This window comes from Corella eumyota, chromosome 5 (assembly GCF_963082875.1).
Source record: "Corella eumyota chromosome 5, kaCorEumy4.1, whole genome shotgun sequence".
Lineage (NCBI taxonomy): Eukaryota > Metazoa > Chordata > Ascidiacea > Phlebobranchia > Corellidae > Corella > Corella eumyota.
In genome coordinates this window covers 7,229,846-7,255,059 of record NC_137494.1, presented here as the reverse complement: position 1 = coordinate 7,255,059, position 25,214 = coordinate 7,229,846, and the positions used below count along the sequence as shown (strand labels likewise).

The 25,214-nt window shown below is 26.9% G+C and overlaps 2 protein-coding genes and 1 non-coding gene across 3 annotated transcripts; 2 read left to right on the top strand and 1 right to left on the bottom strand.

Annotated features, from left to right (window-relative positions):
- Positions 1–2,467: 2,467 nt before the first annotated feature.
- On the bottom strand, positions 2,468–5,310 carry LOC145752163 (menin-like). Its single transcript, XM_082568388.1, has 7 exons — positions 4,806–5,310; positions 4,477–4,604; positions 4,100–4,180; positions 3,737–3,906; positions 3,389–3,628; positions 3,153–3,284; positions 2,468–3,002 (listed from the first exon to the last, which is right to left on the bottom strand). Exons 1-7 carry the CDS (start codon positions 5,287–5,289, stop codon positions 2,468–2,470), a joined length of 1,770 nt encoding a protein of 589 aa, XP_082424514.1. The 5' UTR covers positions 5,290–5,310.
- Positions 5,311–7,226: 1,916 nt separating this feature from the next.
- Positions 7,227–7,341, top strand: Trnal-caa (transfer RNA leucine (anticodon CAA)). Its single transcript has 2 exons — positions 7,227–7,264; positions 7,296–7,341. It is a non-coding gene; the product is annotated as a tRNA-Leu (tRNA).
- Positions 7,342–8,632: 1,291 nt separating this feature from the next.
- LOC145752014 (glycine amidinotransferase, mitochondrial-like) lies at positions 8,633–11,291 on the top strand. Its single transcript, XM_082568195.1, has 8 exons — positions 8,633–8,719; positions 9,004–9,199; positions 9,289–9,482; positions 9,601–9,738; positions 9,842–10,006; positions 10,145–10,208; positions 10,554–10,670; positions 10,819–11,291. Exons 2-8 carry the CDS (start codon positions 9,073–9,075, stop codon positions 10,926–10,928), a joined length of 915 nt encoding a protein of 304 aa, XP_082424321.1. The 5' UTR covers positions 8,633–8,719; positions 9,004–9,072; the 3' UTR covers positions 10,929–11,291.
- Positions 11,292–25,214: the final 13,923 nt, after the last annotated feature.

Sequence of the window (25,214 nt, the reverse complement as noted above, 5' to 3'; positions counted from 1 at the left end):
TGTATACTTCAGTTACACCTTGTTAAGTTTTTATAATTTACTTGTGCATGAGTTATTACATCTTTAGCCATTTTTATTGACTGTAAAAACAGCCTTTTAAGCCTTTTTTGTTTGTGTATATAGCAAGTTTTTCTACGCTGCAATAACACAAGGAGACCTATGCATTTGTACCTATGATCCATATACGATAACTGACATGTTAATCGAGGCTGATCAACAAAAAGAAGACTATGACATTCACTCCGAAGCGCACTGTAAAACTAGTGACATGCAATTATATCAGCTATCATCACCTTGCGTAAAAGGTAAGTTACGCGTTTTTTTTGTTTTAATTAATTTGAAGTTTTTTTTAAACGTTTTTTAAAATGCAATGTGCTTTAGGAACCACACAATAATTTGTATTAATGGGAAAACTACGGTTAAAAAGCAATAAGTATTAAATAAAAAAAAACTTTATTTTAGAAAAAAGTACTCCAGAAGACTTTGCTTCAGGCAGATCAATTGGTTGTGTGTCGTCGATGCAATTAGATTTTATAGATACTGAAAGCATTTACAAAAATTTTCCCGAGCCGGAAAATTGTATTTTATATTGTGGAAAAGTCGGCAAGACGTTGGCAATCATGCACAGCAACAATGTATGTAGTTGCGGAAATGCAACCAAAATGTAAGTTTTATTTCTTTGCACATTGGACCCATTTTTTCTATATCTTTATCTTCGATGTGGAAAAGTCGATTGCGCGACTTAAACATAGAGTAACATTAGTTACTCCGACCCAATTTCGAGTTGCCTGTGGCAGTTTGGGATATTATAGATTATAATTGCCCGATATTTATTCTGCTGAATAAGTGATGGCTCAGCAGGAGTTCATACCGTTTATACCGCCTTACTCAGGGGCGCTACAGCATGAGATCAGTGGGGATTGAACCAACGACCTCATGGTGGTGTAGCAAGTGTTCTTACCACTACACCACGCTGCCTTTGTTCTAACCATCACAATGCTTCTTTAAATTAAAAAATATATGTATCGGCAGTGTTAGGTATTCCAGTTTAAATTGCAACGAGCCGAATCACCTGACAGTGTACAGAACTCTTTTACCTGATGATCGTTGCGACCGAGTCGGGTTTTTGCCGGCGAAGAATCGTTCTTTGATATCCCTGTTTTCGCATGCCGGGTCCGGGAACACGTGGACACGATACTTATTAGAAAAAGCTTCAGGGATTTATACTGGGTCTGTTTATTCAGACGTTGGTTTTGTGAAAGGTTTGTTTGTTTTGACACATTTAAAAAATAATACTTTTTTATTATAGGTCAAAACAAAACTATACTTTCATGTACCAGACGGCCGGTTAAAAGTTTTAAATTTTTGTTGTTTTTAAAATTTATATGTAGGTTTACATAGTAACAAAAAATAATAGTTTTGGTAGTTGAAAAATGCTAAATGCTATTAGAAAATTGACAGTATTCTGATTAAGATTTAACATTAAACTTTACATTAGAAAGATTTTTAAAATCGTATTTGCTTTTTTACAAAAAGCTCTAGCTCATGTAACACAAATAAAAAGTTAAACATGTATATAAAAATGTAATTTTATGTTAAATTTTTATATAAAATGTTGGTTATAACAGTCAATATTTTACAATTATTTCAGTCGGGCTTTTGGGTGAGCTGATGGACTACAGCAGAGTTCAAGTAATCAAAACTCATAATGCAAATAAACGAAACCTATCTTATGGTAAATTTATTCACCTGCTTAGAAATCCCTACGATCAGATTTTATCCGAAATTAACAGAAAGAGTTCTGGTCATATTGGTACTGCTGATTCAGAAGATTTCAAAGGAGCAAGTAAATGCCCAGTTTTAAAAGTTCCCTAAAAAATAACCGTTTGATAAAAATATTACCACAACTTTACCTTTTTTAGAATTCGAGAAATATTTACGGACCTCTTTAGTTGAATGGGTTGATAAATTAAAATTTGTCGTTTACGGTAAAACTCCTTACCTGATAATCCTCTACGAACAAATAGTCGAAGATCCAATTAAGGCGACAAAAAAAATGATGAACTTCATAGACTATGAGCATTTAAATTCTAACGAACTAGATGAGCGACTAGTCTGTTTATCTCAGCAAATAAAGGGATTTGCCAAACGAGTAAAGAAAACTTTGCGGTTTGACCCATACCCGCGACCTCTACGGAGATTGGTCAACTTACACATTAGAGAAGCCAATTCTGTTTTCGTAGAAAATCACTTACCTTTTAATATTCTTAGTTATATAAGATCGGAAGAATAAAAAGCTAAACGTATGAGTGATTTTTAAAAGATAATACCTCAAAAGAAGGCATATAAAATAATGATTTTATTGGGTAACCGACACATATTATTTTGTTATTTATTTTTGTTTGTAATACAAATAAACAAATTCTAGAAAATATACATGATAGTTGAATTTATAAAATCTGGGGTTTTACTGGTCATAGTCCCTCGATTTTCGGATACGTTTGTTGTCGTTGTACTCAATGTTGTATTCACTTGTAACGTTAGACCGTCGCTTAACAAAATGAACTTGAGACTGGGCAGTCAGCAGAAGACTGACCGCTTGCGAATTGACCTTTTTTCCGCTGGTCAACATGTCTTTGAGATCTTTCATTTTCTGGCTGCACAAATGAAGCCTCGTGATTGGTCGGCGTTCACGTGACGACGCGTCGCATGACGTTTCGCCTTCGTCGCGTGACGAATAAGCCGGCGAACCAATCACGGACGCGTTGCTCTCTACGTCATAATCGTCGCTTAGTAACGACGGCGACCCTAGCCTGCTCATTCGGTTTGATCTTCTTTTAACAATATCCAAGTTAGGTAATTTGCTGGCGTTCTGGTCTTTGAATGATTCCCGGACTTCGGGTTGAAATTTACCAACAGAAAGGGTGAAGTATTTCGCCCACCACGAGTGCAAAACCGGGGTGGACGAGTCCTCTTCCCAAAGACATATCCCGTCGTAAAATCTGCAAAAAAATGATGTTTCACTTAAAAAGGTCCAATGTTGTAATAAATTTTAACATTTAGGAGAAGCCCCTTTTTCCCTTTCTAGATAATTTATGGTGTAAAACCACATCAGAAATTAGCACTTGAAAAGTGTATATTGTTTCTGTCACCTGATAATATCGTAATAGCAATCTTTATTGGAACATAACAAGGGATCTCCTTTTAAAGCTTGAATAATAGAGTCATTGGCTATCTCGATAACTTCTTTGTATAATTCTTCATCATCCTTCCCGTAATTATATCTAGTAATACGATGGTAAAAGTTAATCAAGTCAAGCTAAAGTTTTTTAAAAAAAATCAAACATTATAAAAAAATCAACCATTTTTAATTAAAAAAAAAACTTACTTGGCTAATATTTGAGCTGCTTTGGCCCAGCATTGAATCGCTTCTCTATAGCGATGTTTTCTTAAAAAGTAATGCCCCTGACTGCAGTACGGAAAGACATGAAGATCGTTGTAGAAATTTTGAACGGAGTTGACTGCTTTTTCGTGGAGGCCATCCATGCTGGGTAGTTGTTCACTTGGCGGTATTAACATAGTGGCTGTTTCTAAAAGGTCAGCTAAACTTGAAAGGCCCATTGGGTATCTAAACAAAAAATGCTAAAATCTGTTGTATGTTTTTTACCACTAAAATTTTTTTTTTTAAGGCAAACAAATTAACCTCAGTTTTAACACAAAAAAAAATTTCTTGTACCTATCTAAATATCCTTTTTTGTACATTGAAAATAGTAATTTAAATTGAATGAATTGTAGTTCTTCGCTTTCTGTATGAATATCTATTGATGGATTAATTGACACTAACAATGCTGCCACCTCCATGTAACGATCACACTTAACTGGTGAACCATTATAATATAACCAGTTCTGTAACAATTTAAATACTGGTAAATATTAACTTTTTAAATGGTTAATGTGGGAATACTGAATTTTATTTGGTCAATGTGGGAATTAAATTTGGAGTTGGTATTTTAAATTGCTAAAAATAAAATTTTTCAAAATTAGAGCCCCATATCAATAAACAAATAGTCATTTCAATAATAAGATTTTAAGAACTTGCCTTGTCCATTGATCTGTTGTCTATTGTATTTCCCCTTTTATCTTCAGTGTCTCTACCATGCCAAGTTATTTCAACCATTTCCTTAAAAAAAAAAAAACAGAAAAAATGTAAAGCAAATAACATTTAAACCAATATCAACTGTACTTTAACATAAAGGTGCTGGTTGATAGCTTTTATACATAGTAGTAATAGATTGCATCACTTACCAATAGTAGTGCCAGTACAAAAGTTTAAAAATGGGTTAAAAAAATTTAAAAAAATCAATTTAGAATATACAATTATCTATTTTTTGCTTTGAATACTCAATAAACAATTTATATTAAAGATTAAACAAAAAAAAGAAACATAGTTGTCGAATTTCTGGTAATACAAATTACTTTTGAATCTTCTCCACAAGAAGCCCATGCATGATCTCCACTCAGTGTTAAATGAACATCGCTGTAGTTCAACACTTGACAAGCTGCTACCACAACAAATGCCAATCCAAAACAATCCAATTGCTGACCTAAATATTACTTTTTATGATAAAATCCTATAACTACTAGGTTGTTTTTTTACACATGAATCAGTCTGAAAAGTAGGGCAGCACGCGCACGCGCAGTCACGCCATTTTTTACGCTTGCAAGCACAAGCTCTCGTCGAAAACTGCCCTACTTTCCAGACCGGCACATGAACAATAAATTATTATATTTTTTAGGCTACGTACTTGTTAAATAGCTAAACATTGATTGAATATGGGCTTTGTCTTTATGGTATGACCTCAACAGTCCATTCCACATCATATCGCTTACATGTTTGCACAATTTTTTTGTAGCATAACCGCTTCTCGTTGTAAAGTCTGTCTGACTTTTGTCCACATTTGCTTTTATAAAAAGCTCAATTTGCTTGTAAAGACCTTCAACTATTTCCAATTCCAGTATCGGGAATTCTTCATGGAAGCTTTGGTCCTGGTGGTTTTTTGATAAATTATTTTCTGAAGAACTACTTTCGGGTTGCGCGTTAATGTCTGTTGATATTCGACTAATAGTTAATTCATGTTCTAAATATCCAAACAAAATTGACAAAAACACCAAGTTTGGTTCTTCGGAATTTTCGTCAAAAATATGATTCTCAACCAAATTAATAAAACCTTGTACAGTTGTTATCGGAAAACATTGTCTCTCTTGGTCTGTTATTTCAAAATCTTGCATTTTTGTACGTTTTTTTTATAATATTTTTTGTTTGTGTATTTTGTAAGTAAATCGTGGTAACCAATGTGGCTTTCGGTTTAGGGAATTTCGGTTTCGTGGTAATCGCTTCTTAAAAATCAATGGACCGTGAGATGTTGTCGAAAAATATTACTGGAATATGTTATTGTTTTATAAAATTTGTATTATTTCTTTTTATAAAAAACACTTTTCTGGCTCAAGTTGTAGCGTTAGATAAAAAGAAAAGCACAAAAATATAAACCCCTTTTATACTAGGTTTTTGTGTTGCCACAATGATTTTGTATCTAACAATGCATTTTGGTTTGTTCAAACATAATTGTTTAAGGTCGTAACATAGTTTTTATATTATATTACAATGTATTATCATTAATCTTATGTTTTAGGAAATATATTTACTTTTTTGGAATCGTTGAGTAGTAATATTCTGAATCAACATATTGTTACAAACGGCGTAAAATCCCAGTTGCCCCAATCTTTGTTGTATTTGTCTAGTAAAATATTTATCTGTCTTGACACTTTCTGATAAGGCGTGTTAGTTTTTAGCGCGAATTACTACGTTAAATAGGTAGTGTTACATTTTTGGAAGTAACGTTTTAAAGAACCTGCTGAACGGTTAGGTTTGGTCTTTGCGGTGTTAGCCTATATTTTGTAAGTAAATGTTATACGCTGAACTCTGTGCTAGTTTATAAGTTGTCGACTGGATACGACAGTAATTAGACGAAAAATACGTAACAATATTGTTACAAAAATATAGTTAAAGTTTTTTTTATATTTTTTTTGACGTTTAAAAATATAATTAATACACAATAAAGTAAGTGATTTCATAAGCCTAAAAATAACCTAAATTACACTATCGCGAATAAAATGTGGGAAGACAAGACTAACATCCCGTCGAATGCAAACACAGTTAAAATTAGTCACCAGTCACCCCGTGACTTAAAAATATGTGACAATATAAAATACCCAAATTAACATATCGTTAATTCATAGTCAATGTTGTATGTTCAAAGGTTAGAAAGGTCGCTGCGCAAGTGCCACCAATTATTACATACAAAACAAAAAAGTGAAGCACATTTAATTTATAATCAGAAAAAAAATTTATTAAACAATTTTCATAAAATGTTCCTACATAATGCAGCACATGGCAAACGGGATATCACACAAAACAAACGGAAATGCAAAGGGTAATATAACCTGCTAGTTTGTTTCCTATTATCATTAATTTAAAGACGCCAATATACAAATCCATCATGGGCAGCATTGGCAAAAATGCACGCGTTTGCAAGCGCAATATTATTAAAGTAACAATTTTTAAAAAAATACGTTTTGTTTTAAGACTATAGTTTTAAGAAAAGGTTTAAAGAAACAGGCAATAAAAAAAACTAATTAAACTGACTATGCAATATAAAAATAACTTCTAAATTAGTTAGTTTCTTATAATTGAACCGCTTTTAGATTGTAAAACGTTTTTTTTATTTTACTTTTTTTATTTCGGTTTTTCGCGCATTCATGAATAATAAGATATATAGTAAATATTACAATAACGCGACGGAAAAAAAATGCCAAATTCAATTTAATGATTTAAAACATGCCACAAATATTAATGTTAAAATAAAAATGTTAAGTATGGTATGGCATGGTCACCAAACCCAGGAACGTTTAACGTTTGCTTAAACTTGATATTTAAGTTGGAAGAAATTGATTGCAAAATTTAATGGCAAAAACAAAAAGTTGTTTAAATTTGATTTTTGGGCCTTTGCTTAAATCCTTAACAAAATTTAAACAATTAAATGATATAAAACGAAAAAGATAAACTTTTTTTATTTTTTTAAAATTTACTCTATAAGCATTTTTTTAAATTTACTTTATAAGCATTAAAGCCGCTAATAACATCTATTTTTGACGAGTCGAATCGTCGTGTCAGGATGGCCGAGTGGTCTAAGGCGCCAGACTCAAGAGAAATCTTCGCCGTTGTACGGTGTTGGGTGTTCTGGTCTCCGAATGGAGGCGTGGGTTCGAATCCCACTTCTGACAAGCTTTTTTAAATTTTATTTTTGCTTTTGAAAACGCACAGAGCCTAACACAATTGTTTAATTTTTTGTTCGGCATTTATAGTTTGTTGATCACAGTGCAGTAACAAATTTAAAAACAAAAATTACATTTAATATAACTCAGTATAATTTTAAATCCTGCGCTGAAGTATAACACTAATAAAGTTCTGTAAATGGGAAAAAAACATATTCAGTTTAAAACATGGCACGGTTATGCACATTTTCTGTTAATATACATTCTTTAGTCAATGGTTTTGAAAATCATTAATTATACGTAGACTTGTGACAAAACTCATGGTAAAATTTCGGATGCATATTTTTTACATACACGCGTTTTACCGACAAAATTTATTTCCGAGGCATATGTTTCCTGCCAGTAAATCTTTTGACAAACTACAAGTAAGCTACTATCAGTCACTAAGCCTTAAGCCGTAATCAATCGGCTCACCGGTTTGAAACGCGTTCAAGCGCTTATGTAAAATTGCTAAAAGCACTTTCAGTAGCGTTTACGCTCGTTTTGAACTTATATGTAATAAAAGTTTAAGAAAGAGAGATTTCGAAACTTTTTACAGAGAATTAGAAATAATTAAAAGATTATTTTTAAAGTTTTAATTGTGTTTTTTATGTAACCAAATAAATTTTTAATATAGATAACTGTAATTACTTAGCCCTCTAAAGTTTTTATATATAACAAGAAACATCATGATTTTTTCTAAAGCAATCGGCAGAGTTTTAAAATGTTCTTCCATTACAAATCAATTAAAAATGTCTTATCGGTTTGTTAGTGCTGCGTCACAAGAAGAGGTAAGTAAAATTTTAGATATTTAAAAAAAAACTTTTTACTTAAAATTTCAGTAGCCTTTAATTATTTTTTAATAAATTGTGTAAAATATATGTTAAGCAGGGTTTGAATTAAAACATGACTTTTTTGCACAAATTTAAATTTTTTAGAAAGTTCAGTTAGTTAAATTTACATACAACCGTTAGTTAAATTTAGATACAAAATTAACGACCGCAGTTTATGTTCTGTATAAACGGTCTGTTTTTGCTACCGACCTATATAGGAAGTTAGCCATATGTATTCGACAATACATCCAACATTTAAAACATCCGCGTGTTGTATCGTGACCTAACTAATTTTTAAGCTACACGGATTCTTTAATTTGTTTATTACTATATATTTTACCCTTTTTTAATGTATGGGTTAAATTATAACAAACTTTATAATTTAAAATAACAAGGTTTTGACACAAAAAAAGAAACCAGTTGTTCAATGTTATAACGAGTGGGATCCGCTGGAAGAAGTGATCGTGGGAAGACCGGATTTTGCTTGTGTGCCTCCTGCTGGTCCAGAAGTTTTGGTAAAATTATAAATCTAAGTATATAATACATTTCTATAATGGTAACTTTAATAGTATTTTTAATACCTACCTGACGGTGTGGCATAGTGATAAAAAAGCTGACAGTTTTATATGTTAAGTTCAATTTCATATTTTCCTTGCGTTAAAAACTTGCATGGTAAGGCTTGGCCTTTCTCTAATATAATATCTTAAACCTAGATAAACCTTAAGTTATGCTTCTAAAAATATATATAAAAACATAATTTTTTTAAAAACCATTAAAATACTTCTTTGAATATTTACAGGGGTCAGTTGATGATTCGCTTTGGCCATTTTACCAAAAAAACGGCGGCAAACCGTTTGCGAAGGAACATATGAAAATTGTGAAGCAGGAAATTGATGAGCTAGTAAATGTTATTCAGCAGGAAGGTGTCATTGTGCAAAGACCTGATGTCATTGATTGGAGAGAAAGCTACGAAACACCAGATTTCAAGTCAAAATGTATTTTGGCATTAAAATATATCTACTTGTGCCCATATATATAAATTTATACTTGTGCCTATATTTACATCTTTATTTTATTACCTAAGGTGGTGTATATGCTGCTATGCCCCGTGATATCTTAATGGTAGTTGGCGAAGAAATAATTGAGGCACCAATGGCCTGGAGAAGTCGATTTTATGAATACAGAGCATACCGAACTCTCATGAAAAAGTATTTTAAAGCAGGAGCAAAATGGACCACAGCACCAAAACCTCAAATGAGTGATGAACTTTATGATATGGTAATAACAAAATTTAAGATGTACATGTTTTAACTTAGGTAAAATTACATAAAGTTTTTGTTAAAGTAAAAAAATTTCTTTAGGACGACATTTTAAAACTTTTTTTTTCATATTTTAGAATTTTGAAAATCGAAGCCGAGAAGAACGCGTTAAAATGGCCTTTTCAGGGCAAATGGCAACGACTGAATTTGAACCATGTTTCGACGCTGCAGATTTTGCAAGGGCTGGTCGAGATATTTTTGCACAAAGAAGCCATGTAAGTTTCACTTCTTAAAACTTGTCTTAATTTCATAATCATTAGATGTCCCAAAGTTAGTTTATATTTTAAACTGTATAAAAAATAAACGCCCTGTATTAAGGTTACAAATGAATTTGGAATTGAGTGGCTAGCTCGCCATCTTGGCCCTGAATACAGGGTACACACTCTTACTTTAAACGACCCTAATCCAATGCATATTGATGCTTCGTTTTTGCCTATTGGTCCAGGATTAGTACTTGTTAGCCCAAAGAAGCCTTGCAATGAGGTAAAGGTTTAATCCACTATATTTTGTTTAATTTTGTGTTAACCAAACCCATGACATTAATGCAAGTACACCAGAACTCAGAAATTAACTATTTAAATCAAAATAAAAAACATTGCGAAAATGCGTTTTATATTATAGAGAGCTATGTTTGACAAAGCTGGATGGAAGTTGGTAGAAATACCAACACCAACTGTGCCTGATGGTAAGCAATAAAAACACTAGGTTTTATTTAATTTAACCCTAGGTTTTATTCAATCTTATACATAATATGTAAACCCACGACGCATTCGATACTGAAATGAACTGAAGGGTCCAAGTTTTATTTTGGTATAAAATATTTATTATTTTGGTATAAAATATTTAGTTTTTATAATTTTTCTAAAAAAAGGTGTTCAAGCTTTTTATAAAGTGGGCCGAAGGGTGAATAGCGTGGTATTAGTGCGGCCCGAATCTTAAACTATTTGACTCTTAGTTTAATGTTAAAACCGCTACATCAAGCTACCGGATTGCCTAGGGTAAAATGCCTAAATTGCTTTTTTTTTAACAGACCATCCTATGTGGATGTCAAGTGGTTACGTAAGCATGAACGTATTAATGCTTGATGAAAAAAGAGTGATTTGTGCGGCTCACGAAAAACCAATAATCAAAATGTTTGAAAAACTAGGTACGTTATACGACTTTACTTTAAACAATTTTTTAAAACATTGTTATTTTGTGGCGGTTTACCACTAAATCGCCAATTTTTAAACAGCATGACAATTACTTTGTATAAGCGTTTTTTTGCACTTACTATTTTTGCTTTTATTGTTAAGGCATCACCCCGATTCCAGTAAACATTAAACATGCAAACTCGATCGGTGGGAGCTTTCATTGCTGGACTTGCGATATTCGTCGGAATGGTACCCTTGAGTCCTATTTGTAGTGTATTCGTTTTTTAAAATAACACATTTTATCGTTTTTAACGTACCGTTTGGAGTGCAATAGTACAAAGAAATTTTCATTTGTGTTTGTTTTAAAAATTTTAGTTTTTACATAAGCGTTGGAAGTTTTTTTATTTAAGCGTATCAAGACATATTTTGCATTTTAATTGTTCATTGTTTCTAATTTAGAATATAATATTTTTTTAAATTTAAATTAACCATAAAAACAAGATAAAAAAAATTTATTATATAGTTCCAACAATACTAGGTTTTTAAACTGCACATTTAATGAATAAACTTTTATTATGATAAATAATATTTTCTAAACTAGATTTATTTGATAAATAAAATATGGTTTGAAATCGTTTGATTTTTTTTTTAAAATATAATTTATTTAGTAGGTTTATTAAATAAATTATAAATTTAAATATTAAATTTTAACCTAATTTTAACAAACGAACACGCACTCATTGATATTGTAATATAAAAGTAAACTAAATTTAAAAGCAAAATACCGATCTTAATTTTTGGTAATCAAACGAGTATTAAAATATAATAATAACAAAACAATTAAAAAAAAAAAAATTTACACATTTTTTACTTATACTTTAACATTTTACTTAAATTTTCAATCAATATATTTTACTTTAATGGACAGCGAAAAGGACGATTTTTGACGGCGACCAGAACGCTATTAAATTATTCAAGCGTTAAACTCACACTGATTCGTTATTTTATAAAAAAAACAAAAATAATGATTAAACGATATTTAGCTAGAGTTAAATCTTCATTTTAAATAGCAACATACAAAATAATAATACCAACAACATATTAAAATTTCAGAAAATTTAATCTTTAAATTTTAATAATAAAATATATTAATAATTAGTAATTAGTGATAATTAAATGTCGTTAATAGGAGTTTTGCGATTCGTTGGGATAATCACAAACATACTGAAAATTTTTAATTTTTAATTTTAAAAAAAATTTTTTTAATTTTTAATTTTAACAAATAAGAATAAAAACAACTAGATTTATTTGATAAATAAAATATGGTTCGAAATTATTTGATTATTTTTAACGTAAAATTTTATAAATAAAAAATATATGCATAAACATTAACTAAGAATATTACATACCTTTGATTTTTAATTAACAAACCAGCATTTAATATAACAAACAAACAAGAATTATTTTTTAATTATCTTCAAATTTTAAATATAATAAGATATAACCGACCAAAATTTAAAAACCTAATATTAATCTTTAAATTTGAATAAACAAACACCCATTATTAAGTAATTAGTGATGAAAATTTTAATTTTAGTTTATTTTTGAGTTAGTAATATCATGATATACAATTGACCAAGATTTAAAAAGTTAATAACAACCCCCTAAATTTTAATAAACAAACACCTATTAATTGGTAATTAGTGATAAAAATTAAAATTTTAATTCGTTTTTGAGTTACTAATATCATGATATACAATTGACCAAAATTTAAAAAGTTAATAACAACCTTTAAATTATAATAAATAAACACCTACCTATTAATTAGTAATTAGTGATAAAAATTAAAATTTTAATTCATTTTTGAGTTAGTAATATTATAATATACAATTGACAAAGATTTAAAAAATTAATAACAACCTTTAAATTTTAATAAATAAACACTTATTAATTAGTAATTAGTGATAATTAAATGTTATAAATAGGAGAATAAAAACATAATCTGATAATAAACAACATACTAAAATTTCAGATTTTTAAATTCTAAGGAACTAAATATATCTTCTTTAAAATTGGGACTAGAAAGAATAAAAATAATAATAATAAAAATAATAATAATAAGTATAATGACAATAACAATATGTTTCGAAATCTAAGATTTCGAACCATAATAATAAGTATAATGACAATAACAATATGTTTCGAAATCTAAGATTTCGAACCATAATAATTTTTTTTTTGTTTTGTGCTTAAATAACAATCTTTAGTTTTTATGAAATAAACAAGCATTATGATAAACATACAAAAATTACAAGCAATATGATAAACATACAAAAATTAATTTTTTAACTCGTTTTTATGTAAATCATATTATGATATACCAGATTTGAAAAATTAATAACAATCTTTAAATATTAATAAACAAACACCTATTAATTAGTAATTAGTTGTAAAAATTAAAATTTTAATTCATTTTTGAGTTACTAATATTATGATATACAATTGACCAAGATTTGAAGAATTAATAACGATCTTTAAATTTTAATAAATAAACAAGCAATTAGTAATTAGTAATAATTAAATTTTGAGAATAGGAGGATTGAAACACAATATGATAATAAACAACATACTAAAATTTAAAAAATTAATATACACAAAATCAAAAGTTATTCGATTTCAAAATTTGGATTAGTAAGAATAAAAATAAAACGAAAAACGAAATCTAACATTTCGAACCATAATAATAAATACACTGACAATAACAATATGTTTCAAAATCTAAGATTTCAAACCATAATAAGGGTTCAATAGTAAATTAAAATAAAAAAATAATTAAATTAAAAAATTGTTTTACAGTTAAATTAAAAAAAATGATTCAAAACATATTTAAGTTTTAAAAACTATTTTTTTGTTATCTTAAAGTTAACTGAATTTTTAAAATTCAGTTAAATACATAATTTAGCATTTTTTTAAAAACTAAAAAAGTTAAAAATTAAATAGACATTTATTTTTAAATTTAAGAAATTTAAATAATTGTTTGATGTGTTCGATAGTGTATCAAGTTTAAGGGCTTTAAAGTATTTGATTTAGTATGGGAATCTAAATAAATACATCCCAAAAAATAAATATTTATGTAGTAATAACAATATATCAAAGTTGGTTAACTAATAATAATTTTTGTAAATTTTTAAGAAAACTTGAAATATTTAACTGTATTTAAATTTTTTGATTAAGACAAAAAAATAATAACTTATTAAGAACAAAAATTTGTTACATACATTGTGATTCAATTTATATTTAAAAATGTAAAATATTAATTAACATGAAATATTATATAATCGAAGATAAAGCAATTTACATCTAAAACCATCCGAGCGTGATAAATAAAAACAGAAATCGGGGAGTTCCCCGAAGCGTCTTGAAGAAAATTGTAATTTCTTTTTTCTTTTTGATTAGGTTTTTCTCGCTTTCACGTAAATAGTTGGAAGGTTAACAAAAAAAGTTTATCAAGTTCAACCTAAAAATGACGAAGCTAAATTCATAGTTTTAACATGTTATTAATATTAACTGTTTACAAAAGTATTTCTTCGTGCCAAAGTGTCTTGTTATATCTCTAATATTGTTATATCTCTACTGACGATCACAAAACTTCATTTCTGCGTTTATCAAGTTTAAATAAATTTAATTTGTTGATTACTTTTAGGTTTTAGGCTCGTTTGCTTTAACTTTTAAAATGTGTTTGGCTTAAACAATCATAGTAAAATTTTATTTTTAAAGTACTTCAAAATAGTTTGATGTCGTTACTTTAACTTGAGATTATATTTATGTTAAAACACTCAAAAGAACACCTAAGATAAAAAAAATTCAAAAAATATTGAACAGAACAAAAATTACATCATTTTTATATTTCGTATACAGTTTATATTCATATATCGCGTGTGATTTAAGTTTTCAAATTACGTTATGTAACATTTTATTAAATATATTTTTTGTTTTACAGGCAGTATTGATCATTACAACACATAACAACATCGGTTGTTCAACTTTATAAAATCATTTTTGTTTAATAAAATTGATCATAATATTTTTTTATTATCGAAAGTCTCTTGCAAACATATGTATATAAATAAGTAACGCTTATATATCGAGTCCGGTAGCTCAACGCGTAATGCCATACATTGTAAGTTGCAAAGTCTAAGGTTCGAAACCCAGCTTTCCCATTGAAAATTTTTTTTTTTCTTTTTTTTTCACGCAGAGCTATAGTCACGACCTGTAATATAAAAAAAAGACTTTTTGAAAAACTTTCTTTATCTTGAATCTTAGTAACGTCATTACAATTCTAATTAACTATAAAATTTTAAGTTTTGCGACAAAAAAAATTGTTTGGTCGAGCCAATGATCATACAACACTTGTATGATCATTGGTCGAGCTAAGTATACAGTTTTGATAGGTCAAAAGGTTACGCGAACGATTCTATGTACGTGAAATAAAAAAATGCTCTTATTTTTGTTTTTTTAATTGTTTTCGAAAATTTCTTGGGTTTAATTAGGTCACGTGATATTTTTGGCCAATAATATTGCATACAAATAAAAAAAAAAACTTTTCAATCAAAAAATAATTGTTCTGTTAGAACCGTAGGTCCTATTATAATGTTTACATAATATTTTTCGAAAATATTAATATTCATAAAAGTTATGACACTTTTATTAAAAATTGACAAAATCTCAAAACTTAAAATTTTATATTTAATTAGAAGCGCATTGGCCTAACTAACATTCAAGATAAAACATTTCGCGAATATTTTCAGTAAAACAAAAGTTTGAGGTAATTTTTATTTTGGGTTTAATTAGGTCACGTGATATTTTTGGCCAATGATATTGCATACAAATTTTTTGAAAAAAAATAAAAAATTTTAAATCGAAAAATAATTGTTGAGTTAGAACCGCACAGGTCCAATTACCATGTTTACAAAATATTTTTCGAAAATATTAATACTCATAAAAATTATGAAACTTTTATTAAAAATTTATGAAATCTCAAAACCTAAAATTTTGTATTTTATTAGACGCGCATTGGCCTAACTAACATTCAAGATAAAACATTTCGCAAAAATTTTCAGTTAAACAAAAGTTTGAGGTAATTTTTATTTTGGGTTTAATTAGGTCACGTGATATTTTTGGCCAATAATATTGCAAACAAATTTTAAAAAAAAATAAAAAAATTTAAATCGAAAAATTATTGTTGTGTTAGAACCGCACAGGTCCAATTACCGTGTTTACAAAATATTTTTCGAAAATATTAATATTCATAAAAATAATGAAACTTTTATTAAAAATTTTTGAAATTTCAAAACCTAAAATTTTGTATTTTATTAGACGCGCATTGGCCTAACTAACATTCAAGATAAAACATTTCGCGAAAATTTTCAGTAAAACAAAAGTTTGAGGTAATTTTAATTTTGGGTTTAATTAGGTCACGTGATATTTTTGGCCTATGATATTGCATACAAATTTTTTGAAAAAAAATAAAAAATTTTAAATCGAAAAATAATTGTTGTGTTAGAACCGCACAGGTCTGATTACCGTGTTTACATAATATTTTTCGAAAATATTAATATTCATAAAAGTTATGATACTTTTATTAAAAATTTATGAAATCTCAAAACCTAAAATTTTGTATTTTATTAGACGTGCATTGGCCTAACTAACATTCAAAATAAAACATTTCGCGAATATTTTCAGTAAAACAAAAGTTTGAGGTAATTTTTATTTTGGGTTTAATTAGGTCACGTGATATTTTTGGCCAATGATATTGCATACAAATTTTTTGAAAAAAAATAAAAAATTTTAAATCGAAAAATAATTGTTGAGTTAGAACCGCACAGGTCCAATTACCATGTTTACAAAATATTTTTCGAAAATATTAATACTCATAAAAATTATGAAACTTTTATTAAAAATTTATGAAATCTCAAAACCTAAAATTTTGTATTTTATTAGACGCGCATTGGCCTAACTAACATTCAAGATAAAACATTTCGCAAAAATTTTCAGTTAAACAAAAGTTTGAGGTAATTTTTATTTTGGGTTTAATTAGGTCACGTGATATTTTTGGCCAATAATATTGCAAACAAATTTTAAAAAAAAATAAAAAAATTTAAATCGAAAAATTATTGTTGTGTTAGAACCGCACAGGTCCAATTACCGTGTTTACAAAATATTTTTCGAAAATATTAATATTCATAAAAATAATGAAACTTTTATTAAAAATTTTTGAAATTTCAAAACCTAAAATTTTGTATTTTATTAGACGCGCATTGGCCTAACTAACATTCAAGATAAAACATTTCGCGAAAATTTTCAGTAAAACAAAAGTTTGAGGTAATTTTAATTTTGGGTTTAATTAGGTCACGTGATATTTTTGGCCTATGATATTGCATACAAATTTTTTGAAAAAAAATAAAAAATTTTAAATCGAAAAATAATTGTTGTGTTAGAACCGCACAGGTCTGATTACCGTGTTTACATAATATTTTTCGAAAATATTAATATTCATAAAAGTTATGATACTTTTATTAAAAATTTATGAAATCTCAAAACCTAAAATTTTGTATTTTATTAGACGCGCATTGGCCTAACTAACATTCAAAATAAAACATTTCACGAAAATTTTCAGTAAAACAAAAGTTTAAGATAATTTTTATTTTGGGTTTAATTAGGTCACGTGATATTTTTGGCCAATGATATTGCATACAAATTTAAAAAAAAAAATAAAAAATTTTAAATCGAAAAAAAATTGTTGTGTTAGAACCGCATAGGTCCAATTACTGTGTTTACAAAATATTTTTCAAAAATATTAATATTCATAAAAGTCATGAAACTTTTATTAAAAATTTATGAAATCTCAAAACCTAAAATTTTGTATTTTATTAGACGCACATTGGCCTAACTAACATTCAAGATAAAACATTTCGTGAAAATTTTTAGTAAAACAAAAGTTTGAGGTAATTTTTATTTTGGGTTTAATTAGGTCACGTGATATATTTGGCCAATGATACTGCAAACAAATTTAAAAAAAAAAATAAAAAATTTTAAATCGAAAAATAATTGTTGTGTTAGAACCGCACAGGTCCAATTACCGTGTTTACAAAATATTTTTCGAAAATATTAATATTCATAAAAGTTATAAAAATTTTAAATCGAAAAAAAATTGTTGTGTTAGAACTGCACAGGTCCAATTACTGTGTTTACAAAATATTTTTCAAAAATATTAATATTCATAAAAGTTATGAAACTTTTATTAAAAATTTATTAAATCTCAAAACCTAAAATTTTGTATTTTATTAGACGCACATTAGCCTAACTAACTTTCAAGATAAAACATTTCGCGAAAATTTTCAGTAAAACAAAAGTTTGAGGTAATTTTTATTTTGGTTTTCATTAGGTCACGTGATATTTTTGGCCAATGATATTGCATACAAATTTTATGAAAAAAAATTAAAAATTTTAAATCGAAAAATAATTGTTGTGTTAGAACCGCACAGGTCCAATTACCGTGTTTACAAAATATTTTTTGAAAATATTAATATTTATAAAAGTTATGAAACTTTTATTAAAAGTTTTTGAAATCTCAAAACCTAAAATTTTGTATTTTCATAGACGCGCATTGGCCTAACTAACATTCAAGATAAAACATTTCGCGAAAATTTTCAGTAAAACAAAAGTTTGAGGTAATTTTTATTTTGGGTTTAATTAGGTCACGTGATATATTTGGCCAATGATACTGCAAACAAATTTAAAAAAAAAAATAAAAAATTTGAAATCGAAAAATAATTGTTGTGTTAGAACTGCATAGGTCCAATTACCGTGTTTACAAAATATTTTTTGAAAATATTAATATTCATAAAAGTTATGAAACTTTTATTAAAAATTTATGAAATCTCAAAATCTGAAATTTTATATTTAATTAGGTGCGCATTGGCCTAACTAACATTCAAGATAAAACATTTTGCGAAATTTTTCAGTAGAACAAAAGTTTGAGATAATTTTTATTTTGGGTTTAATTAGGTCACGTGATATTTTTGGCCAATGGGATTGCATACAAATTTTTTGAAAAAAAATAAAAAATTTTAAATCGAAAAATAATTGTTGTGTTAGAACCGCACACGTCCAATTACCGTGTTTACAAAATATTTCTCGAAAATATTAATATTCATAAAATTTTGAAACTTTTATTAAAAATTTATGAAATCTCAAAACCTTAAATTTTGTATTTTATTAGAGGCACATTGGCCTAACTAACATTCAAGATAAAACATTTCGCGAAAATTTTCAGTAAAACAAAAGTTTGAGGTAATTTTTATTTTGGGTTTAATTAGGTCACGTGATATTTTTGGCCAATGATATTGCATACAAATTTTTTGAAAAAAAAATTAAAAATTTTAAATCGAAAAATAATTGTTGTGTTAGAACCGCACAGGTCCAATTACCGTGTTTACAAAATATTTTTCGAAAATATTATATTTATAAAAGTTATGAAACTTTTATTAAAAATTTTTGAAATCTCAAAACCTAAAATTTTGTATTTTATTAGACGCGAATTGGCCTAACTAACATTCAAGATAAAACATTTCGCGAAAATTTTCAGTAAAACAAAAGTTTGAGATAATTTTTATTTTGGTTTTCATTAGGTCACGTGATATTTTTGGCCAATGAGATTGCATACAAATTTTTTGAAAAAAAATAAAAAATTTTAAATCGAAAAATAAATGTTGTGTTAAAACCGCATAGGTCCGATTACCGTGTTTACATAATATTTTTTAGAAAATATTAATATTCATAAAAGTTATGATACTTTTATTAAAAATTTATGAAATCTCAAAACCTAAAATTTTGTATTTTATTACACGCGCATTGGCCTAAGTAACATTCAAGATAAAACATTTTGCGAAAACTTTCAGTAAAACAAAAGTTTGAGGTAATTTTTATTTTGGGTTTAATTAGGTCACGTGATATTTTTGGCCAATGATATTGCATACAAATTTAAAAAAAAAAATAAAAAATTTAAAATCGAAAAATAATTGTTGTGTTAGAACCGCAAAGTTCCAATTACCATGTTTACAAAATATTTGTCGAAAATATTAATATTCATAAAAGTTATGAAACTTTTATTAAAAATTTATGAAATCTCAAAACCTAAACATTTGTATTTTATTAGACGCGCGTTGGCCTAACTAACTTTCAAGATAAACCATTTCGCGAAAATTTTCAGTAAAACAAAAGTTTGAGGTAATTTTTATTTTGGTTTTCATTAGGTCACGTGATATTTTTGGCCAATGATACTGCAAACAAATTTAAAAAAAAAATAAAAAATTTTAAATCGAAAAATAATTGTTGTGTTAGAACCGCACAGGTCCAATTACCGTGTTTACAAAATATTTTTCGAAAATATTAATATTCATAAAAGTTATGAAACTTTTATTAAAAATTTATGAATTCTCAAAACCTAAAATTTTGTATTTTATTAGACGTGCATTGGCCTAACTAACATTCAAGATAAAACATTTCGCAAAAATTTCCAGTAAAACAAAACTTTGAGGTAATTTTTATTTTGGGTTTAATTAGGTCACGTGCTATTTTGGGCCAATGAGATTGCATACAAATTTTTTAAAAAAATTAAAAATTTTAAATTCAAAAATATTTGTTGTGTTAGAACCGCACAGGTCCAATTACCGTGTTTACGAAATATTTTTCAAAAATATTAATATTCATAAAAGTTATGAAACTTTTATTAAAAATTTATGAAATCTCAAAACCTAAAATTTTGTATTTTATTACACGCGCATTGGCCTAACTAACATTCAAAATAAAACATTTCGCGAAAATTTTCAGTAAAACAAAAGTTTGAGGTAATTTTTATTTTGGGTTTACTTAGGTTACGTGATATTTTTGGGCAATGATATTGCATACAAATTTTTTTCGAAAAAAATAAAAAATTTTAAATCGAAAAATAACTGTTGTGTTAGAACCGCACAGGTCCGATTACCGTGTTAACATAATATTTTTCGAAAATATTAATATTTATAAAAGTTATGATACTTTTATTAAAAATTTATGAAATCTCAAAACCTAAAATTTTGTATTTTATTAGACGCACATTGGCCTAACTAACATTCAAGATAAAACATTTCGCGAAAACTTTCAGTAAAACAAAAGTTTGAGGTAATTTTTATTTTGGGTTTAATTAGGTCACGTGATATTTTTGGCCAATGATATTTCATACAAATTTTTTGAAAAAAAATTAAAAATTTTAAATCAAAAAATAATTGTTGTGTTAGAACCGCACAGGTCCAATTACCGTGTTTACAAAATATTTTTCGAAAATATTAATATTCATAAAAGTTATGAAACTTTTATTAAAAATTTATGAATTCTCAAAACCTAAAATTTTGTATTTTATTAGACGTGCATTGGCCTAACTAACATTCAAGATAAAACATTTCGCAAAAATTTCCAGTAAAACAAAAGTTTGAGGTAATTTTTATTTTCGTTTTCATTAGGTCACGTGATATTTTTGGCCAATGAGATTGCATACAAATTTTTTTCGAAAAAAATAAAAATTTTAAATCGAAAAACAATTGTTGTGTTAGAACCGCACAGGTCCAATAACCGTGTTTACATAATATTTTTCGAAAATATTAATATTTAAAAAAGTTATGATACTTTTATTAAAAATTTATGAAATCTCAAAATCTAAAATTTTGTATTTTATTAGACGCGCATTGGCCTAACTAACATTCAAGATAAAACATTTCGCGAAAATTTTCAGTAAAACAAAACTTTGAGGTAATTTTTATTTTGGGTTTAATTAGGTCACGTGCTATTTTGGGCCAATGAGATTGCATACAAATTTTTTAAAAAAATTAAAAATTTTAAATTGAAAAATAATTGTTGTGTTAGAACCGCACAGGTCCAATTACCGTGTTTACGAAATATTTTTCAAAAATATTAATATTCATAAAAGTTATGAAACTTTTATTAAAAATTTATGAAATCTCAAAACCTAAAATTTTGTATTTTATTACACGCGCATTGGCCTAACTAACATTCAAAATAAAACATTTCGCGAAAATTTTCAGTAAAACAAAAGTTTGAGGTAATTTTTATTTTGGGTTTACTTAGGTTACGTGATATTTTTGGGCAATGATATTGCATACAAATTTTTTTCGAAAAAAATAAAAAATTTTAAATCGAAAAATAACTGTTGTGTTAGAACCGCACAGGTCCGATTACCGTGTTAACATAATATTTTTCGAAAATATTAATATTTATAAAAGTTATGATACTTTTATTAAAAATTTATGAAATCTCAAAACCTAAAATTTTGTATTTTATTAGACGCGCATTGGCCTAACTAACATTCAAGATAAAACATTTCGCGAAAACTTTCAGTAAAACAAAAGTTTGAGGTAATTTTTATTTTGGGTTTAATTAGGTCACGTGATATTTTTGGCCAATGATATTTCATACAAATTTTTTGAAAAAAAATTAAAAATTTTAAATCAAAAAATAATTGTTGTGTTAGAACCGCACAGGTCCAATTACCGTGTTTACAAAATATTTTTCGAAAATATTAATATTCATAAAAGTTATGAAACTTTTATTAAAAATTTATGAATTCTCAAAACCTAAAATTTTGTATTTTATTAGACGTGCATTGGCCTAACTAACATTCAAGATAAAACATTTCGCAAAAATTTCCAGTAAAACAAAAGTTTGAGGTAATTTTTATTTTCGTTTTCATTAGGTCACGTGATATTTTTGGCCAATGAGATTGCATACAAATTTTTTTCGAAAAAAATAAAAATTTTAAATCGAAAAACAATTGTTGTGTTAGAACCGCACAGGTCCAATAACCGTGTTTACATAATATTTTTCGAAAATATTAATATTTAAAAAAGTTATGATACTTTTATTAAAAATTTATGAAATCTCAAAATCTAAAATTTTGTATTTTATTAGACGCGCATTGGCCTAACTAACATTCAAGATAAAACATTTCGCGAAAATTTTCAGTAAAACAAAACTTTGAGGTAATTTTTATTTTGGGTTTAATTAGGTCACGTGCTATTTTGGGCCAATGAGATTGCATACAAATTTTTTAAAAAAATTAAAAATTTTAAATTGAAAAATAATTGTTGTGTTAGAACCGCACAGGTCCAATTACCGTGTTTACGAAATATTTTTCAAAAATATTAATATTCATAAAAGTTATGAAACTTTTATTAAAAATTTATGAAATCTCAAAACCTAAAATTTTGTATTTTATTACACGCGCATTGGCCTAACTAACATTTAAAATAAAACATTTTGCGAAAATTTTCAGTAAAACAAAAGTTTGAGGTAATTTTTATTTTGGGTTTACTTAGGTTACGTGATATTTTTGGGCAATGATATTGCATACAAATTTTTTTCGAAAAAAATAAAAAATTTTAAATCGAAAAATAACTGTTGTGTTAGAACCGCACAGGTCCGATTACCGTGTTAACATAATATTTTTCGAAAATATTAATATTTATAAAAGTTATGATACTTTTATTAAAAATTTATGAAATCTCAAAACCTAAAATTTTGTATTTTATTAGACGCGCATTGGCCTAACTAACATTCAAGATAAAACATTTCGCGAAAACTTTCAGTAAAACAAAAGTTTGAGGTAATTTTTATTTTGGGTTTAATTAGGTCACGTGATATTTTTGGCCAATGATATTTCATACAAATTTTTTGAAAAAAAATTAAAAATTTTAAATCAAAAAATAATTGTTGTGTTAGAACCGCACAGGTCCAATTACCGTGTTTACAAAATATTTTTCGAAAATATTAATATTCATAAAAGTTATGAAACTTTTATTAAAAATTTATGAATTCTCAAAACCTAAAATTTTGTATTTTATTAGACGTGCATTGGCCTAACTAACATTCAAGATAAAACATTTCGCAAAAATTTCCAGTAAAACAAAAGTTTGAGGTAATTTTTATTTTCGTTTTCATTAGGTCACGTGATATTTTTGGCCAATGAGATTGCATACAAATTTTTTCCGAAAAAAATAAAAATTTTAAATCGAAAAATAATTGTTGTGTTAGAACCGCACAGGTCCAATAACCGTGTTTACATAATATTTTTCGAAAATATTAATATTTAAAAAAGTTATGATACTTTTATTAAAAATTTATGAAATCTCAAAATCTAAAATTTTGTATTTTATTAGACGCGCATTGGCCTAACTAACATTCAAGATAAAACATTTTGCGAAAATTTTCAGTAAAACAAAACTTTGAGGTAATTTTTATTTTGGGTTTAATTAGGTCACGTGCTATTTTGGGCCAATGAGATTGCATACAAATTTTTTAAAAAAATTAAAAATTTTAAATTGAAAAATAATTGTTGTGTTAGAACCGCACAGGTCCAATTACCGTGTTTACGAAATATTTTTCAAAAATATTAATATTCATAAAAGTTATGAAACTTTTATTAAAAATTTATGAAATCTCAAAACCTAAAATTTTGTATTTTATTACACGCGCATTGGCCTAACTAACATTTAAAATAAAACATTTTGCGAAAATTTTCAGTAAAACAAAAGTTTGAGGTAATTTTTATTTTGGGTTTACTTAGGTTACGTGATATTTTTGGGCAATGATATTGCATACAAATTTTTTTCGAAAAAAATAAAAAATTTTAAATCGAAAAATAACTGTTGTGTTAGAACCGCACAGGTCCGATTACCGTGTTAACATAATATTTTTCGAAAATATTAATATTTATAAAAGTTATGATACTTTTATTAAAAATTTATGAAATCTCAAAACCTAAAATTTTGTATTTTATTAGACGCGCATTGGCCTAACTAACATTCAAGATAAAACATTTCGCGAAAATTTTCAGTAAAACAAAAGTTTGAGGTAATTTTTATTTTGGGTTTAATTAGGTCACGTGATATTTTTGGCCAATGATATTTCATACAAATTTTTTGAAAAAAAATTAAAAATTTTAAATAAAAAAATAATTGTTGTGTTAGAACCGCACAGGTCCAATTACCGTGTTTACAAAATATTTTTCGAAAATATTAATATTCATAAAAGTTATGAAACTTTTATTAAAAATTTATGAATTCTCAAAACCTAAAATTTTGTATTTTATTAGACGTGCATTGGCCTAACTAACATTCAAGATTAAACATTTCGCGAAAATTTCCAGTAAAACAAAAGTTTGAGGTAATTTTTATTTTCGTTTTCATTAGGTCACGTGATATTTTTGGCCAATGAGATTGCATACAAATTTTTTGAAAAAAAATAAAAAATTTTAAATCGAAAAATAATTGTTGTGTTAGAACCGCACAGGTCCGATTACCGTGTTTACATAATATTTTTCGAAAATATTAATATTTATAAAAGTTATGATACTTTTATTAAAAATTTATGAAATCTCAAAACCTAAAATTTTGTATTTTATTACACGCGCATTGGCCTAACTAACATTCAAGATAAAACATTTCGCG

Bases quoted from the DNA above. Each gene is read 5' to 3' on its own strand.
- LOC145752163 (XM_082568388.1), bottom strand. From the start codon at position 5,289: ATGCAAGATTTTGAAATAACAGACCAAGAGAGACAATGTTTTCCGATA. The intron at 4,605-4,805 runs GTACGTAGCCTA...AGTAATATTTAG, and splicing joins AATGTTTAGCTATTTAACAA to GTCAGCAATTGGATTGTTTT. The intron at 3,629-3,736 runs GTACAAGAAATT...TTTTTTGTTTAG, and splicing joins AAAAAAGGATATTTAGATAG to ATACCCAATGGGCCTTTCAA.
- LOC145752014 (XM_082568195.1), top strand. From the start codon at position 9,073: ATGAAAATTGTGAAGCAGGAAATTGATGAGCTAGTAAATGTTATTCAG. The intron at 9,200-9,288 runs GTATTTTGGCAT...TTATTACCTAAG, and splicing joins ACCAGATTTCAAGTCAAAAT to GTGGTGTATATGCTGCTATG. The intron at 10,209-10,553 runs GTAAGCAATAAA...TTTTTTTAACAG, and splicing joins AACACCAACTGTGCCTGATG to ACCATCCTATGTGGATGTCA.